This window comes from Hippopotamus amphibius, chromosome 13 (genome assembly GCF_030028045.1).
Source record: "Hippopotamus amphibius kiboko isolate mHipAmp2 chromosome 13, mHipAmp2.hap2, whole genome shotgun sequence".
NCBI classification, from domain to species: Eukaryota; Metazoa; Chordata; class Mammalia; order Artiodactyla; family Hippopotamidae; genus Hippopotamus; species Hippopotamus amphibius.
The window spans coordinates 18,851,379-18,870,885 of NC_080198.1; the positions used below are offsets into that span (position 1 = coordinate 18,851,379).

Consider the following 19,507-nt stretch of genomic DNA (forward strand, 5'->3'; position numbering starts at 1 on the left):
TAGACGTGTTCTTAGACATTGACACTCCTCATTTTTCATATGTGCTTTTCAAAAAACCTGTTTTCTCCTGATTGGTGTGGGAGATTATGGGAAAATTTAAATCTTCCAACCGACGTACTACTGTTAGCACTTGACTAATTAAGGACATCCTCGGACCAAAATAATCCTTTATGCAATTTTGGTCCCAAAGCCTGCACTCTCACAAACCTGGTTTGCAAGCCAAGCTGCTTGGCTTGATGCCTGAAAACTTGTACTGGAGGACTTGGCAGTCTTCTTTGGAACTGCATGGAGCGAACCCTTCTCATCGAATTGTGCATCAGGGATTGTTCTAACTCCACCAACCACGATGGTGTCAAATCCAGGAAATAGGAGCAGGGTTAGTCTCTTTGGCTCCTGTCTTCAGATCTGGGGTTCTGATGGTCACATGGTTTGAAAGCAGCATTTTACCTGTAGCGTTTCCCCCTGAGGACAGGCTATTTGGCTAAATATGCCCCATTTTGAGGGCAGGAATAGGGTTTACGTGTAGACAATGTTTTTGTCTTTGTAGGATGGGAAACCTCTATAATGGATAGGATTTCTGGAAGGTTTAAGACGTTTTTTCTTTTTTCTTTAGCTATGCTTGTGGTATATCCTAATAATTAAATGGGTTTCCTTGCTCACCACTAAGACAATTGTTCTCTCCCTTAAATCCCTAAACACTGTCTTTTCCTTTTCTATACACGTGGGCGAGGTTGTGGCAGAGAAACTAAAATGTTGGGGAAAAAATACCAGTGTTTCATAAATTGGTTTTTTTCTTTTTGGTGATGAACTGAGTACTTATATTGCCTGATTCTTGCCTCTTAGAGAAAGTTTTAGTTGTTTTTTGGCAGATTCTTTACTCTGCAGACAGTAAGGATATGAATGCAATTTTTAGAGGACTGTAATCACTGGAATATCTGATCTAAAGAGACAAGAGTGAATCAGCTGTTGTGTCTGAGTTTGTTTCCCACCTGTTAACAAAAAATGCCATTCTTAATCCAGTTCAGAATTGGATTAACTTTAAAAAATTCATATCTTCTGGGTTCATGAAGTTTGTAGTTATGTTGGCTTATAGTATGCACTGAAAGGAAATAAAGACAGATAATGAATTTTTCTGCTTTTAATTCTTCTATTTTTCTTTTGTACAAGTTTGTAGAAAAGAGACTTACACCAATTTCTAGCAAGAAGGCAACCTCCTCTAAAGATGCCCAGAGTGTTTAAATTTCCCTGTTGTCACATATTGTGTGTGGGAGAAAGCAGCAGCACCGGTGGTGTATCTATCTTCCCATGATTTGAATCAATTTGTGTAATAGTTTTCTGTTCTTTTTTTAAAATTTAATTTTTATTGGGATATAGTTGATTTACAACATTGTGTTAGTTTCAGATGTACAGCAAAGTGAATCATTTATACACATACGTATATCCACTCTTTCAGATTCTTTTCCCATATAGGTCATTATAGAGTATTGAGTAGAGTTCCCTGTGCTATATAGAGTAGGTCCTTATTAGTTATCTATTTTAAAATTTTTTTTAAATATTAATTTACTCATTTATTTACTTATTTATTTTGACTGCGCTGGTCTTAGTTGCAGCACGTGGGCTCTTCGTTGTGGCATGTGAGGTCTTTTTTAGTTGCGGCACACAGACTTCCTAGTTCCAGCATGCGGGATGTAGTTCCCCAACCAGGGATTGAACCCGGGCCCCCTGCATTAGGAACGTGGAGTCTTACCCACTGGACCACCAGGGAAGTCCCCTATTTTGTATACAGTAGTATGTATATGTCAGTCCCAATCTCCCAATTTATTTCCCTCTCCCTTTTTATCTGGGGTTGGTGTTTAAACATTGAAGTCTTCCTTATTCAGGCATTTCTCAGCTTGGATGTTTGAATTGCCATCTTCCTTTAGTGACTGTTGTTTTTGCTGGCTTATGAACTTGGAGTGTGACCCTGGCGTTTTCATTGTTTGCCCTGCCCCACGCCTGCACCTCAACATCAAGAAAACACAGAGCTAAGAACTCCGACATCAGACTGAATGTATCCAAATCCTGGTTTCACCACACGTAGCTACAGTATGTGCTGGGCCGGTTAAAATAAGTCTCACAGAGCCTTAGTTTTCTCATCTGTAAGCTGGGGCTAGGAATTGTCATGAGAACTAAATTGGAGAATGCATATAAATCACCTGCAGTAGGGCCTGGCACGACACTGCTGATCAGTGGGTGGTGACAGTTGGTAATAGCAGCTATTGTGTGTCTTTTGTCATAATGGGACATCTTTACCGAGAGCTGAATTGGTTCCCTGGAATCATGGTTTTGTACCTAGAGAGTAACAAGGAGTCTGACGTGTATTTACACAAAGCCCATATTCTCTAACAACTTGTCTTAGATACACACGGGTCTCCCCTTATCCACAGCTTCGCTCTGTGAGGTTTGATGCCCTCAGTCTGAAAATATTAAATGGAAAGTCCCAGAAATAAACAGTTTTTAAATTTGAGATTCCACGCCATTCTCAGTGTGATTAAAATCTCACTATCCTGCTCTGACCCTCCTGGGCAGGCATCATCCCTCCTTCCAGCGTTGCCCACCCATTTGTCACTTAGTAACCATCTCCGTTGTGTCTAGTATCACAGTGCTGGTATTCAAGTAACACCTGTTTTACTTTATGATGGCTCCAAAGTGCAAGACGAGGGATGCTGGCAATTTGGATGTGCCAGCGAGGAGCCATAACGTGCTTCCTGTAAGTGAAAAGAAGAAAGTTCTCAACTTAATAAGAAAAGGAAAAAAAAAAATCGTATGGTGAAGTTGCTAAGATCTATGGTAATAACGAATCTTCTATCCATGAAGTTGTGACGAAGAAAAAGAAATTCATGATAGTTTTGCTGTGGGACCCCAAACAGCAAAAGTTATGGCCGTAGTGTGTAATAAGTGCTTATTTAAGATGGAAAAGGCATTAAATATGTTCAGCAAGATATTTTGAGAGAGAGAGACCACATTCACGTAACTTGCATTATAGTATGTTGTTGTAAGTGTTCTCTTTTCTTGTTAGTTATTGTCATTAATCTCTTACTGTGCCTAATTTAGAAATTCAGCTTTATCTCAGGTATGTGTATCTCGGAAAAAACCATAGTATATACAGGGTCCAGTAGGCATCTACTAGGGATCTTGGCACGTATCCCCTGTGGATAAGAGGCACTACTATATGTGTATATATCTTTTTTAAAAAAATTTGATGTTTAGTACTTCCAAATTCAGAACTTTCCTTTTGGTCTGCCCAGGCAACATTTTCTCCAAAATAAACATAAGAAGGCCCAGACCTTTTAGGCCTTAACCAAACTAGAGGTCAGGAATCCAGCGTGAGAAACACCTAACTTTGAATGGGGACTTCTCAGGACAATTTCAACCATAAGACAAAGATTGGAGTCTGAATTTAGTTAGCTTCTGAAAAGTGGGGAAATTGTTTTCCTCCTCTCTCAAAGCTACCTGTCTTATTGCAATGGCCAGTTTTGAAGAGTTTTAATACCTGAATGATTCCAAGGAGTGTGAATCCGTAAAATGCTTTTTGGGTTTTGAGTGTAAGGGTTTTCAGCACGAATTACCCCCGGGGGCCCCTTGGTAATGTGCGTCATCTCCTGATAGACTGAATTTGGAGAATATTTCTCTAAGAGTGTATATAACACACCACTCAGAGCCTGCACATACTAAAATTTCATGTTACACCTCATATGCTGACTAGAACGACTTACTGGTTTTCAAGCAAAACATCCAGATATAATCATAGGAATTTAGCCATAAATTCCAGGTTCACCTGAAAATATTTATTTTTTTCTAAGGAGAAAAAGATAACATATGTAGAACAGTACTACTAAAACTTGAATTTGTTTTTTTTAAGTTTTTAGTTTAATTTTGATTTTATATTGGAGTATAGTTGATTTACAATGTTGTGTTAGTTTCAGGTGTACATCAAAGTGATTCAGTTATACATATACATGTATCCATTCTTTTTCAGATTCTTTTCCCATAAAAGCTATTACAGAATACTGAGAGAGTTCTCTGTGCTATTCAGTTTCATATTCAAAAACTAGGCGATTGGACCACTAATAAGGGATAAGTTGAGTGAAAGAAAACGACAACTGTTTACAGATTTTGGCAACATTGACGGCAGGGCCCTTCTCCTTATTTTACAACAACTGTGCTAACAGCTGTTTTTTTTTTTTTTTCTCCCTGTCTCCCTCCTGAAAATCCTTGTATTAGGTTTTTGAGTCATGATGCAAGAATCTGGGACTGAGACGAAAAGTAACGGTTCAGCCATCCAGAATGGGTCGAGCAGCGGCAACCACTTGTTAGAGTGTGGCGGTCTTCGGGAAGGGCGGTCCAACGGGGAGACGCCGGCCGTGGACGTGGGGGCGGCCGATCTGGCCCACGTGCAGCAGCAGCAGCAGGTACTGTACTCCGGAGTCGGGCCGTGGAGGATGGTGGGTGCGGATGCTATGGCTTCACTTTACACTTGACCGCTGTGAATGTCTGATGCTCACCTGGCTGTCTGTATGCAGCATCTGTGGTTGGCTTTAAGAGGCTAATTCTCAAGCCCCTGGCCGTTCAGACTTGGAAGCCCCCTCTGTCTTGAGGAATGGTGGTTGAAAATGACATTGGGTGGACCTCTGGCCACTTCCTTGCACTTGCAACAAAATGAGTCTTTGAGAGAAATGGTTCCCCATGCTTGAATCAAAAAAATAGACTTATTAAGCCTTACAAAAAAGGAAAAAAAATAAGTGATCAAGGATGAAAGAGAAATAGGGGCTATAAGAGAGAAAAGTAGGTGAATTGGAAAAGTAGAAATAAATGGAACTACCCAAGGAGAATTGTGTAAATAACAAGACAGCAGTAACACAGCCGTCAGTATAAGAAACGGCTTGCTGCTACCTGGAGGAATTTAAGGAGACGGGCCACTTGCAAATGTTTCTTATATACACATGGCAGTTGGTATGTGACTAAATGTTATTAATGTTTTAAATTATCTCTTATTGGTGGCTCCCCACAATGCACATAAGTTGTGATAGACTCATTCTGTTCTATCCTTTGTAGGCATTTAAGTGGGTACCTGGGAGTGACGGGTAAAATATTTCCAAATGGTAAAGGGTGTGACCCAGAAAATGGCGTTGTGTGACCACAGTGTTGATGCAGCTTCAGATGAGTAGATAGCATTTGCTTGGAGGTGAGCATTGTCCTCCCAGCCTCTCTGGTAATGCGGAAGTAGTGTTCATTTTTGTTAATGACAATAGATGATTTTTGTTGCATTTTAGTGTTTGATTCATTTACTCAATACAAAGTGATGGTGCCATTGGGGAAAAGGTGAGAAAAGAATGTTGCATCTTTGGACTTTGTGAAGGAAACAGAAATTGTTGGGGGTTGAGGGAAGAGAAAGAACACAAACCTTTTCTCAGACCATTTTCTTGGAATCTATTTCAGAGGAGCCAGGGCAGCCCCTTCTTATTTTAGGGTTACAGCCTTTGAGAGGCTCTAAAACGTGTATTATTTTCTCCTTGCTAAGAATTTTTACAAACAGGGAATCATTAGATTGTTAGTCTATCAGAAGGTGGTGGAACCAGCATGAGAGAATGGAAGCTGTCGGGGAATGATACAACAGAGAGGAAGAGAAGGACACTCACAGACAAGCTAAGATCTTAATTCAGAGGACTGGAAGTGATTTGATCTCTCTTTTAGTGGCAGCTCAAACCCGATTGTGTTTCATGGGCATCACATAAGCTGGGTTTTATGATGTATGTTGTGTACAAACTTGGGGCATTTGTGTTAGTGCAAGTGGTCAAATTCTAATCAATGAGATTGTTGACACAACCTGTCAGTATATGGTAGGAAGGTATCCATGTATTTGTGTGTATTTGTTCATGTGATAGTCTCAGATACTTATGGTTCTGTTGAGAAGAAATAGTTGGAAATTTGGTTTGCCATTTTCTGTGCCCTTACCATACAGAGGCCAAGATCAACCATTTCTTTATGGAGCAGTGGAAGTGGGGCTGTTGACGGATGTGGTATGAACCCTGAGTACTTATTATTTTGAGTATGATGTTAATTGGTTAAATGGGAAATTAACTTCTGATTTTTATTTGAAGAACTGAAAATGATTAGCTATCTCAAAGTCATGAACCAGCCAAAAAATTGATTTTATACTATTAACACACACATCCCTGCCCCGACCCCACTAACAGCAACCACAAGTTGACCTCACAGAAGAAAGTTATATACATGCATTTTAACAGCATCTTCCTTGAAAACTATCAGTAGCAAAATTAGTTATTTATGCCTCCCCTCTTTATCTCGGCTGTGACCACTTTGGAAAATATGTTGTTATGGGTTATTGATATGAAGGTCAATACCTTTTGTTTGTACTTCGAAGTGCTTTTAATATTTTTATAACAATTTTATTTCTAATTGCCACTGATGTTTTGGGAAGAAAGAAAGCAGTTGGGTCTATCATTGTGGCTAAAACCCCACATATTGTGGTTGGCAGGCCTTTTCGGTCTTTTAAAATAAAATACTGACAGCTGTGTGACTTCCCTAAGTGTATGATGAGGCTCTTAACAGGTTGTTGGGGGGAAAGAAAATCTGCAGATGAAATAAGAAAAAAAAAAAAGACAGGATTGAAAAAGTTTTCCGGGGCTCGCGTTATCAGTTTTCTTCCAGACTGAAAACTGCAACAATTAAACAGTTTGGAAAAATTGGAACCTCAGTGTGATGGACGTGGGTTGTTTTCGTCATTTTTATCCTCCAGGTTTTTACTTGAAGTGAGCATACCAGCAGTGAGAAAATCACAGCCATGCTGAATTCATTCCTGCGGTGGTCACACAAAACCATGGATAAAATTTCAATAACTGCAGGCCACAGTTGAGTAAACAGTTGCACTGAAATTTAATTCCTGTTGACTTTTTCCCCATTCCTCGCCAGGGGCACATTCTGATTCTGTAGTACAAAGACAACAGGGGTTACAGCTTTGATTAATGTAGGACAGTGGAAGAGAATTAGAACTGTAAAATATGTTAGAAGTCCATGGAACAGAAAGATCTGCCTTAAAAGGGCTTGGTATAAAAATGAGTTAATTATGCTGTGTATGAAACTGAATGTCCTAGGATTTTCCAGTTGTCCCAGTACAATCATTGAGGATATACTGAGAATTTTTGTCTAGTGTCAAGATGTAAAATAAATAAATGCAAGCCTTTCCGTGTTTGATCCATATTACCAAAGATCATCACGAATAAGAACAAGTGCCCTTTCAGGATGGAGAGCTTTCACGAAGATCCGCTGTGAGGTGACTTCTCTGCTTGCTTTGGTCTGTAGGCTGGCTAAATTGGGTCCAAACAGCATTGGGGTGTTTTTTTTTTTAATTACGTTGTTGACAACCTAGAAAAATGGGAGAAATCTGGCCTTTCCATTTTCTCTTGAAAAATCAAAAGAACAGGTAACCGTGGCCAGTACTGGTACAAGGGTAACAATTGTTGCGAGATGAATTGCCAGCAAGTCAGCGAGCCTATAGCCCTGCAATCGACCTGAGTTCCCACCCAGTACCACTGTGGACTTGTGCCCTCCAGGCAGTGAAGTTGGCGGATTCTGTTCTGGAAGTTGCCATCCTGACTCGGGAGCCATCAGCTAGGGAGAGGTGCTACCATTAGCTGGAGGAGCTGCCCACACACTCACAAACTGTCTTCCTTCTTCAAAACTAAATGTATTACATCTGTAATGTTTCAACTCTACTTATATCTGAGCCATGAAACTATTATAACAATAGTTTTCTAAGAATATAATTTGATAGAGCTTCCGAACATCTTCTTTTAGCCCTTGAATAATTCTTTACCCAGTCCCATCACGGCTTTCTCTTTCCTAGTATCCCTGCCCCCTTTCTAGGTCTGTAAAAGTTCTGTATTGGATATGGGCTACTCCATTATGAAACTCAGCTACAAATACTATTACCAATTACTGAAGTGTTTTTTTTTTTTTCTTAAGGAAAGGGTTTTAAAATGTCCACAGCAATTTCACAAACTGTGTGGATTAATGCATTTTAAAAGTCTTGAATTTTAGAAAGCAGGATTTTATTTCCATATTGCTGCAAATGAGAGCTTTTTCAGATAAGCATATTACATAGAGCATAATGTTTAGAAGTTTCTCCATATACAGCATATGCTGTCAGGTCAATTAACAGAATGCATACTAGAAAATGTTTATTCAATAAAAATGAATAGCTGTTAAATAAAACAGCTATTTCTTAACAACATTCCATTTAATGATGGGCTTTTTTTTTCTTTTCTTTTCTTTTTTTTTTTTTTTGTACCACCTGGCACTTTTATTGTCTCCAGATCAGCGTAGGGAGAGCTTTTCTTGCTGGAGTTTTGAGGTTTGGCTATCGTTTTATATGAGAAGGGCAGTTTAGAAGTAGTCTGTGAGAGGAACGTTTTAAAAAGATAAACTATATGTGGAATTTAAAGATGCAGTATTTGGACAGCGTAGATAAATGATGTATTGCCTTCATACAGCTTCTTTGACATTTGGTTTAAGGTATTGGACCTTTTAGCCCCAAAGATAGTGGTACATGTTTCATGTTAATAATTTAAAAGAAAAAGAGAAAATATTCAGTGTGTGTTAAAGAGGTAAAAGAAATAGAAAGGGTAGGTTGCTTCTGCAAAATCATGAAAGAGAAGGAGGGGGATCCATTGGGCTGAATTTTGCCAACAAGCCATTGAAGGAGGGTAATAGATTCGTCATTACCCAGGCCCAGAGACACTCAGAAATTCTCCTCTTCTTTGTCAGAATGAATCCCTTCCTTAAGTTTTTGCTACTGAAGTTACTAGTGGATATTGAACAGAACAGGGAGAAGGTCCTACCAACATTTCACATTTTAACTGCCTCTGTGGGCAACAGTGCCTGGAAGAAATAGCAGTCAGTGTTTGAATGAAGAGTAAGCTTGTATGAAAGGGGCCCTCCCTTTGTTTCTCATTCTTCCCCATCTTCCTGTGGGGGACTGTGTTCAGTTCCAGTGGCCATCCTTTGCTTGCTTTCCCTTCTGCAGAGGGAAGCCCAGGTGATTAGGTATGGATCTGTAGGTGCAAAGATGAGGTATCCGTGGCCAGTTCAGCCTTACCATTTGCTTATTCTTTGAAAAAGCTTGCTTATGAACTTTGTAGGGAATCCCCTCAAATGGCTGACTTTCCCATTGTAGCAGCCAGGAACTGTGCATGCCCGTGGAAGGGTAAAGATGTTCAGCCTCTCTGTGTCCTAAGAGGGAAGCTTTCAGAAGACAGTAAAAAGAAGAAGAGATTATTCATATTTGTTAAGTGCTCTCATGGGGCTGGGCACGGTGATAGGAGCCAGCGCCTTCCTTCACTCATAGGTGAAGACCCAAGCTATAATTTTAAAGCATAAAATTAAAAAAAATTTAAAGGAATCGGTCTGCTCAGATAGCCTCTTTTGGGATACAAGGTAGAGTTCAAATATATAGACAATATTGTTGGTCAAAAATATTTTGTGGGAATCAATGCCACCAAAATGTTAGCAAAATCAAACAACTTGAAACGAAACCGAGAAAGGAATTCAGATATTTCTGACAGATAAAGAAAAAGCAGCCACAACAATAACAAATTTGCACTTTTTCTCAATTCCTCTCGTGGCTATTTCTGGAAAAGGCATCTTTCACCCTGAATGCTAAATTTAGTTCTCAACTGTGTTGTTTAGATCTGCCTTCCATCCAAATATTGTTGTCAAAGATTTATGTAACTCAGGATGTGAGCCTTGTATGAAATTCTTTCAAGTTCTGATCTCTGAACAGTTGTGTGTCGTCAATCTCTCCATTGAAAATTAAGATGACCCAGGAAACAGAAAGAAAAGACTCATGTACATAGGAGAGTGTGGTATAGAAACCCAGATGCCGCATTTCGCGTGCAGTGTACCCTCTTGACTTGAAGCAAAAACATTGCTGCTTTGAGAAGGTAATTTTCAGCCCTGACCTATGAGCTAATAATAATCAAAAAGAAATACTCTGTATCTCCTGTCTAATCAGAAATCTCTTTTTGAACTTTCTGGAGGGATGACTTTAATGGTAATTTGTTGACAGATTAGCTTGGGTGATTGCACAGAGTTTGTTTTGCAAAACTGTCAGGCTCCTATCTGTTCTCTGAAGGCAAGCAACCTACTTTGCTGTTTTGCAAGTGCCTGCCTTTATTGACAACTAGTGCTGAACAGGCAGAATTGGTATGTTTGTGTAATGTAAACCTATAGCTCGCCTGATGGAGTCTAGTGTACTTTTAGGTAGCGCATAGATTGCTTGATAAAAAGGGTTACAAGGTGACAGCTTTTATGACAAAGTAGAATAGCAATAAAAATGCAAGTGGTGGATGGAGCAGCAGAAAGGAAGTTTATATAGGGAATTGAACTCCATATTAGAAAGTTTCTTTTCATCACTTGGTCTTTGAACTCAAATCTATTGTAATCATGAAGTGTTACTTGTAACATTCCAGAGACCCTTTGCTAAATAACTGTGTTTGATTTGGTTCGTGGAAATACAACTATATATTTTTTTCCTCTCTCACCAGAAAATGTGGTGAAGAGAGTTTCACATACTGGCCTGGCCTCAGCTTTGGTTCAAGTCGGCTACCAAATGGACTACAAAACATGCCTTAACTTTGTTTCTTAGCTTTCGATTTCTTGAAATTCATTTATTCATTTGGTTATGTATTTTCATTTAACCTTTACGGTGTCACACCTGCGTGTAAGGAAACGTGGGGACCACACTGATAAGCGAGGTGCTGAGAAAGCATCGGGGCATGACTTGGGAGTTTCTTTGGCTGGAGCCTAAAAAGTAAGCCTGGGAGCGGTGGGAGGGTGGTTAGAAGGTAAATTGAGTTCAGTTTGTGGGAGACTTAAGTTTCTAAGCCAGGGGAGGTTTCCAAGCTGAAAAGAAAGGCCATCCAAGAGGAGGTGCACTGGAGGTAAAAAAGAAGATTGGACCTGGCCTAGCTTAGAAGGAAAGCCATCCGGAGAGGTGAATAGTAGTGACAAGGCCATTGCACCTGGTCGTGAATTGAGCAGTGGGACACTAACCCTTGCCTCACGTCCCTGAGGGCGCCATGTTGTCGACCCCGGCTTGTCCCTGCATTTCTCCGCCCGCACCTGAAGCCCTTGGTTGGCTGTCAACCCCATAAGGGCAGAGATGGGCCTTTCTCATCCCCTGATACTCGTCAGCACAGAGCAGGGTACCCGGCAGAGAGTAGTTCTCAGACTCTGTGAATGAATGAAACAGAAAGAGAAAGCAAGTAGGAGATGTGAGAGCATCAGGGAGTGGGAGTTAGGAGGGCTGATTCAGGATTTCCAATCTGAATGACAGGCAAAATGGTGCCCCATGAAAAAGAGAGAGAAGGGCAGCGGGAGAAGCCACGCTCCTTTCTGCAGGTCACTAATCGGTTATCATGATATGATAAAGAAAGCACAAACATAATTTGTAAATAAAGGGTGGATTTATTTTGGAAAAGTCCTGCTTTTGTTTAAAGGCTATTGAAAAAAAAGACACCCTCCTGTATCACTCAGCCTCCCTCCTTTGATTGTATATGTTTTTTCAAGATTAAAATTATCGAGTATTTTCCCTTTAGCCTCTGCCAGTCACGAAGGAGTATATCTTCCAAAAGTCACATGGGACGTGCTGATAAACTGCTTGTGTCCCTATGGATCAGCGCTTATCTCTCTTTGAGAACAAAACTACCAGGTTAGATCTTTGATCAAGTGTCTCATATTGACACAGGCTACTTAGAAATGAAGTTTTTTTTTAAAGGTGAAGGGAGTGCCTGTTGTGTTTCCTTTGTTGGAAAAATACAATGTGTAATTATTAAACAGCTGGTGCTATTGAAAAACCCATTTAGGGGGTGTAGATTCAACTGCTGAGGGAGAGCGAGGCTTGTTTGTGAGTTGAGGCTGAGGCCTGGGTAGAGGTGGATGGAGGGAAGGAAGCTCTCTGTTCTCTTTACTCCTTCCCCAGAGGGTGCTTTCCAGTATCTTCTGCATAAACTGACAGTGCAAATACTGCATTCAGAGGGGAGAGGATTTTTTTTATTTTGTGAAGTTGGTAACCCTAAGGTTCTCCCCGAATTAACTCTTTTACCCCTATTTTTAGACTGTGCCTTTGAGATTGTACCCAAAGTAAAGTGAACTTCCTGAGGCAGATTCATCTTCCGCAGGGTTTCCTAAAGCAGACTGTTTATTACACACTTTCTCATGCATGCAGCCATAAGTAATTGTCAGTCTCACGGTCACTTGTCAAAAGTGGCAGAGTGTCAGCTGATCCGAAATCGGCGTTTTTATCACTGTGCCTCCTCTCACCCCCAACACCCCTCTCTCCATGTTGAAGGGAAGGTGACATGATGTCTTCTTAGTCATTCAAATCCAATAACTTTTAATCTGAAGGTTAAGTAGTGAGATATAAACTGAGAGACGATAATATCAATTTTATGTTCACTGAAGGGCACACTATACCTCTTTCTAGTAGAGGGAAAATTGTGCGTAAAATGTCTCTTGCTTCTCGACAGCAGAGCCAGGCCTCTCAGAGCCAAAGGAAGACAGAGTTGTGGGAAAATTTAATAGAATAAGATGTAACATCCTAGAACAGGGCAAAAGTAGCCTTTTATTGTTGTCCTGATTGTGTGAATTCTTCAAGGTTGCACGGTGAGAAGCAGTTCCATTTCTATAGCCTCTCCTGTTGACTCTTATCCTCTCTGCGAACTCAACACCCTTTCCAAGGGTGAGGACTGGGCGAGAGTGACATAATGCTCATTCTTTCCTGACTCTTTTTGGTCCTAATGTGTATGATAAATAATACCCTGATAATAGTGCTTACCTGGCCTCCTTTTTTTTCCTCCTCGTGGTGATATTTCCATTTCCACGCAATAGAAATTCAGCATGCCAGGGGACTAAGTGAAAATGCCTTGGCAGCGTGCGTTTTTATCCTGTAAGATTTACACTCGCCTTACAAACACAGAGTTTGTGCCGTGCGTTTTACACATGTGCTGTGTGCATTTATGTCTAGACTTCCGGTACCGTTAATATGCTGTAAGAGGGAAAGCATCGTGCCTAAGCTGGGTATGTGATAGTCCCTGTGATAAGTATCGAGATGACATCCTGTAATGTAGTGATTCACAACTGTAATTGTTAAGAGTGCGTTCTGGAATTATTTTAAACTTGTCTCAACCATTCATTACCAGTACCTTTAATGGGAAAGTTCTAGGTACAAAGCACTGTGTTGAGCCCACAGACCACACTGCGGATCGGTGAATTAAGGCAGAGGCCAAGTCAGCAAAATCTGGCCTGCCACCTACTCTTTGAAATAAAGATTTTATTGGAGCACGGCCATGGCCCCTTTTTTGTCTTGTCTGTGGCCACTCTCCTTCTACCACAGCAGAGGTGAGTTGTTGCAACGGAGAATGCATGGCTCATAAAGCCTAAAATACTTATTATCTGGTCCTTGACTGAAAAATATTTTTGGCCCCCACCCCAACCCCTGGATTGGTGAATGGCAGATGTGGCAAGATTTGCCTTCCAGAACCTTCTACTCTTACTTTTGTATCAAGTAATAAAACTGAAGGATCATTCCCTCACTGTTTTCTAAAGTATCCGTATATATGTATATATATCACACTTTAAGACTTCTTTTGCATTTTCTAAAATGGTAAATTAACGTGCGTTTGTCATCATACCTGCAGAGTTGCTTTCTAATCGTTCAACTGAGTGCATCTTACAAATGAAAAGTTTTGGCAAAGTTGGTGGTTAGAAGAATAATCAGCCAGCCTACTAAGGAAATGGAGGGTGAGTCACTCAAAGAGTGGACATCTCTGGCTGCGATTCTCCTACCAAGGAAAATTAGCATAAAAAAGTAGCGTGTCTTATGTGCATAGTTCCATCGTTGGCTAGAAGACGCAAAGAAATATACTGCATATCTCTCTGCATTCATAGAGCTCATGATCTAATTGGCCTAGACCAAGACATAAACACGTGCGGTAAATATCAATAGCAATTTCAAAGCACATGAAGATAAGCTGTAGAAGAGATGCATCTGATTAATCGACAGATGCACCATGTAAGCAATAAATCTTCAGTAACCCAAAGAGGAAGAATTTATTTGTGTCTGTGTTGGTGGAATTTTTGAAGACACTGATAAAATTGAGGAAGCAGTAACTCAGTATATGCCTACTGGCTGATTTAGTTTAACCCTTTCAATCAGGAGATAATGGATAGAAGGTATATACTGAGCTGTGTGGATTTAGGTTATGACTTAGATATTAAGCGGCCAAGAGATGTATCTTTGCCATTTTGTCATTTTTAATTTGAGGAGAAGCAAGGGTGGTTTTCTATTGTGGAAGGCCTGGAGGCATATGGTAAGTAGAAGTCTTTTTCTGCTGGATGCCAGCATCTGAGTTGATTGGTCTCCAGGAAATGGTCCGGGGCCTATCTGTTTACACAGACCATTGCCTGAGTTGAGTGTATGATTTCTAGAGATTAGATGAGGGCTGACAAGGCTGGTCATTTAGTTGGTGGTGTCCATATTTCACATACTTTTATATTGAATTTTAGCTCATTCACCTCTATTCATCATATAGCTAGAACAACGGAAACCATAGTATCTTATTTTAAAATAGTTGTCAAATTTGAAGATCTTTACTCAATCCAGCTATTTTTATGAACTGATCATCTTTCCTAGAAAATGCATTGGCCTGGTATTTTCTTGCTTCTGCCTTTCTTCTTTTTTTTCTTACCTTCTTGTTTATTTCTGTTTTTAAGTTTGTTTTCAGATGACTTATCATTTTACAGCATCTCCCAATTAGTGAAAATCTCTTTATTCTTCCAGGTGGGTGGGTTTCTCTGCCCTAGGTCGTATCTTTAATTCCATCATTCTTATGTTTTGCACCTTTTTAAGGTCCCTCCCTTGTGAATCTGATGAAACCCCAGCATCTTTCACTCTGGAGAGTGTGTGTGTGCGTTTGTGTAATTTTGCAATTACGGTTTCACGTGCACCCCACCCCCACTCCCTACCCCCCAATTAAAACACTATACAGCCCATGCTGCATGTTAATTAGATTTGCTAGCTGGTTCAGTGTTTTGACAAATGTTCCTAGATTTTTCTATGTTTAATTAATGTTAAGTATATTAGTAACCTATCTAATTTGGAAAAGGTTTCCTCTTTTGGCTCTAAATGCTTACCAATGTGTCCCTGGAATTAGTTCTTGGATATCTTAAATGTAGCCCTATGAATGCCAGCTCTGAAGGAAACTCGGAAAAGTAGGGTCACATAAAGCACTCTGCACAGGTCCTGAGAGTCATTTTATGTGTATTGCATTCACCAGGTTTACGTATTCTTGAATGTTTCTGACACTATATATACACTAGTTGGAAGATCTTTGACCAAATCAGCAAAGATTACAATAAATGATACATACAGCACCGGCACTCCCTTATGTGGCTTATATAAACCCTTGTAGCCCATTCTGGGGACAGTTTGGCATTGTGTAGCAGGAGAGTCGCACCCTTTCATTCAGGGTAACACTTTTTACTGAGCAGTTGTATAGCCTTCAGCAGTGGTTCTCAAACATTTTCTGTGTATTGGAATCATCAGGAGGATGTCTTCAAGAGATTGCAGGACCCACCCTCAGAGTACTGTATTCTCTAGAACCGGGATGGGGCCCAAGACTTGGCATTTCTGATGCTTCTGAGCCCTTCTCTGCTGCTGGCTAGACCACACCTGACAACCAACCGCTGGAAAAGGCAGAGCGTCTAAAAGCATACGTGATGGAGCCAGCCTGTTTGGCCGGAGTCATGACTCTGCACTGCCATTTACTAGTTTGGTGATTGTGCAAGTCTGTTAATTTCTCTGTGCCTCAGTTTGCACACCCATCAAATGGGGATAATATCAGCATTTAATATTTTGAGTATGTGGTCTATAAATGTTAGCTGCTGTTACTCTTATCTTTTCATCATCATTATTAGGAATTTAGCCTACAGAAATGATGCGAGGCATACAGAAAAATATGTACCTGAAGATGTTCCTTATGGTAGTATTTATGGTATGAAAAACAACAATACCCTAAGTCACTGACATTAGAAGAAAGGTTAAATAAATGGTTGTACATACGTTTGAAGTAATATTAGGTACCCATTAACACTCACACTTTTGTAGAGTATTTAATAACTTTATCATTATAAAAATTTTTAACTTTAAAAATGATAGTACAATAATTGGTGGGAGAAAAAGTCCTGAAAAAGCCTGTAGAAAAAGTTATCAGTAGTTTTTGGATGTTTATGGGATTGTACTTTATTTTGTATACTTTTCACTTTTCTGTATATTCTAAAATTTCTACAGTAATATTTATTGCCTTTATAATTAATGTTATTATTATGTAATCCACATTCATAGTGTTTGAAAACTTTTATGAGTGTATAGAAATGTCAGCGAATACCTGTCCCTTGAGCAAGATTTATATTATTTTATGTAATATATTTATTTAGTTTTTTATATAAATATAATACAAACTTAATATAAATTTATAAAACAATATTAATAAATTATCTTATACATATTCATATTAAAATTTTTTTTTGCACAGACTCCAGGGATAAATTTTTGTAGTTAATAGGATTTTCTCCCATGACATGTTTGTGTTTTCAGCTACCACATGTCCTCTCCCTAGTCCTGTCTCTCCACCAACTTGTAGGTGCTTCTCCATCAGATCTGACAGCCGCTAGCCATCTTATATACCATCATCAATGTTTGTAACAGAAGTCAATCTATGGTCAATTGAAAGTACAGAGGAAAAAAAATGCCCTTAGATTTCTCCACTGCTCTCCTAGTCAGAGTTCCTTCCTTGTTTGTTTGGACTTTGTCCCAAATTGTAGTGACAATCATATACAAATATACCTAGTTGCTTACCCAATGCATGCTGTTTCCGCTAGAGATTTATTTCACTGCCCTGGGGCGCTAGAAAATGTAGGAGGAAATTTCATTTGAGACATTTTGGCATCCTACTGATAAAGGTTTAAAAACCAACTCCAGCACTTAGTGAATGGAGGAAGTTGAGCAAGTTATGCCAATCTCTCTGAGCCTCACTTTTCTCATCTGTAAAATGGGGCAATAAAAATAACTTGCAGAGAGGGTTTATGTGACGAATACATTGAATAATAATATACATAAAGGCCCTAGCACAGTACTTAGCCCTTGAAAATGTACTCACGGCACCATTATTGTCCTTGTTCAGTGCCTTCTGAGGACATGATGAAGCCTTGGCTGATGTCTTAGGGATCCAGGTTGTTTCTCCAGACTGTTCCATTCTTTAGCCTACTCCAACCACTTCATATTCAAATCCAACCACCTTAGAACATTGTAGACGTTCACGTTGGAGACCTGCAAGGGAACCCTCTCCTCGGTGAATACAGGAATTCTTGTGTCTTCCTTCACTGAGATGATTAATTAGAATAAGCACACAGGCCTATTTGACAACCAAAACTCTTCATTTAGAAACTGACTGCTATGTGAAGACTACAGAGAATCAGTTCTTGTAGGCAATTAGTGCCCCAATTTACCATTTTAGAAAAGAAAACACATATCCTAATAAATACAGAATTTCGCCTCCATACCTACTAGCAACATTACTGAAGGGGCCCCACACACAAATGTTTTAAATTTAGAGGCAGAGTTAAGGACACAGTTTGCCTCCAGAATCTGAATTGAATCAGGGTTTTATTTCAGATAAAATCTTTGGGGCTCATAACTTAAAAAACACAACTTTTACTGGCATTACGCAATTTGCCACGGGTCATTTAGCAAAATGTTTGTATATGTAAGCCCAGGTTCTTCTTTTAAGAAAAAGGAGGAGGGGGAGGGCGGGGATTGGATTTTGCTAAAATCCAGGTGGCGTTTCAGTTTATATTTAATTTTAATTGGAAATCAAATACAGGCAAGGGAGAAAAAAAATCTGCCATGTTTTCTTTACTAAGAGTATCCATTGGGGAGGAGAAGGACGCTGCCAGCCAGATTTTAAGAAGCAGCTTTTTTATTGGCATGTCTATATTTTTTTTTTTCTGGCTAAATTCTTGTGCCTGCATTTTCTTTTTTAACATCTAAGTTTTTACACATGGCAATGATTTTTTGTGTCTCAGTGCTCCTTGCTGCCGTCCCTCTGTAATTTCCATGGGATTAGTCCCTAGAACCAGGATAACAAATAATTACATACGACACATAACCCATAGCTTCCCTAGGTTGTTGTCTGGCAAGTCCCCTGTTCAGGTTCCACTCTGAGATGGTATTTGATTCTTCTGGCCTGAGTTGATTTGTGGAAGGCTGGGAAGGCTCTGAAGAACTAAGAACAGGAAAAAAAAAAAAAAAAAAAGTTGATTTTTAAATGCTTAAAGCTAGAGTTTGAGAAGGTCCTCCAGTGTGTGGATATAACCAACCATAGGTGCATTTTGTGAAACAACTATAAAATGTTGGCAGAGAGACTGTGGCACAATTAGAGGATGGCTACGGAATGTGCTGGAAGAGGTACCTAGACAGGCACTTCATGCCACCAGTGCCTGCAAAATACCCCATGTGCCAAAGCCAAGAGTGAAACCCTCATTGCTGGCTCTCTCTGAGGCTTGGGTGTCATTCAGATGTTTTCAGCTGAGAACTGAATACCAAATAATGTTGCATTTTCTAGTGCGCAATTAATTACATGTTCATTGCAGAAAAATTAGAATATGTAGCTAAGAAAGTAGAGACAAAAGAAACCCTACCTCCTGCCATCTCCTTTTATAGAGATAACAACTGTTGACATTGTGGTAGATATTCTGTAGCTTTTTGTTTTTTTAATCATGCCTTCACATTTTTACATATTCCTTTCCCATTCCCACTATAGAACTTTATAGATGAGAAAAACAGCTAGCAATAATGTTTACCAGTGGGAATGGTTAGGGTTAATTCTCTCATATGGTAGTTCACTCTTTCATCTTGATTTTAGTATTTTGTATTTATAGCTGTCAGGGAAAATGTGTGTTCTTAGTTTCAAATTTCATAGTTTAAGGGCTAATTAATGCTAGCCATTTTCCTAACTCCCCCGCCCCTTCACTTTTTCCCAGCTTTGCCAAGTAATTCCATATTCAGGCACATTTCTTACAAATTATTTTGAGAAGGAAACACTCAACAGAGGATGATGATAGGTAATCCACCCATTTTCAATAAATGAGTGCATTTCCTCATTTGATCCAAAATCCTAAAGACTCGTATTGTCACAGATTTTTATAGGCTCGAAGTTACTAATATTAGCATAGCAGTGGTGTTAGAGGTAGTAGTAATATCAACAGCAAATGTATTGAAAGCGCCTTTCTTCCAGCCTTGGGCTTGGTACTCCCACGCATATTAGTGCAGTTTATTCTCACAAGCACCCTGTGAGCTAAGTACCCTCAAAATTCTTATTCCTCACATTTA

The 19,507-nt window shown here is 39.6% G+C and overlaps 1 protein-coding gene across 7 annotated transcripts in view; it reads left to right on the top strand.

The window, feature by feature from the left end:
- FOXP1 (forkhead box P1) overlaps positions 1-19,507 on the top strand; it is a 595,386-nt gene that overhangs the window by 366,405 nt on the left and 209,474 nt on the right. For all 7 annotated transcript variants that reach the window (XM_057705386.1, XM_057705388.1, XM_057705387.1 and 4 more), the window contains one exon: positions 4,264-4,451. In XM_057705386.1, the coding sequence (XP_057561369.1) occupies positions 4,275-4,451 (177 nt within the window). In that variant the 5' untranslated portion in view covers positions 4,264-4,274. The remainder of the gene's footprint in view (positions 1-4,263; positions 4,452-19,507) is intronic.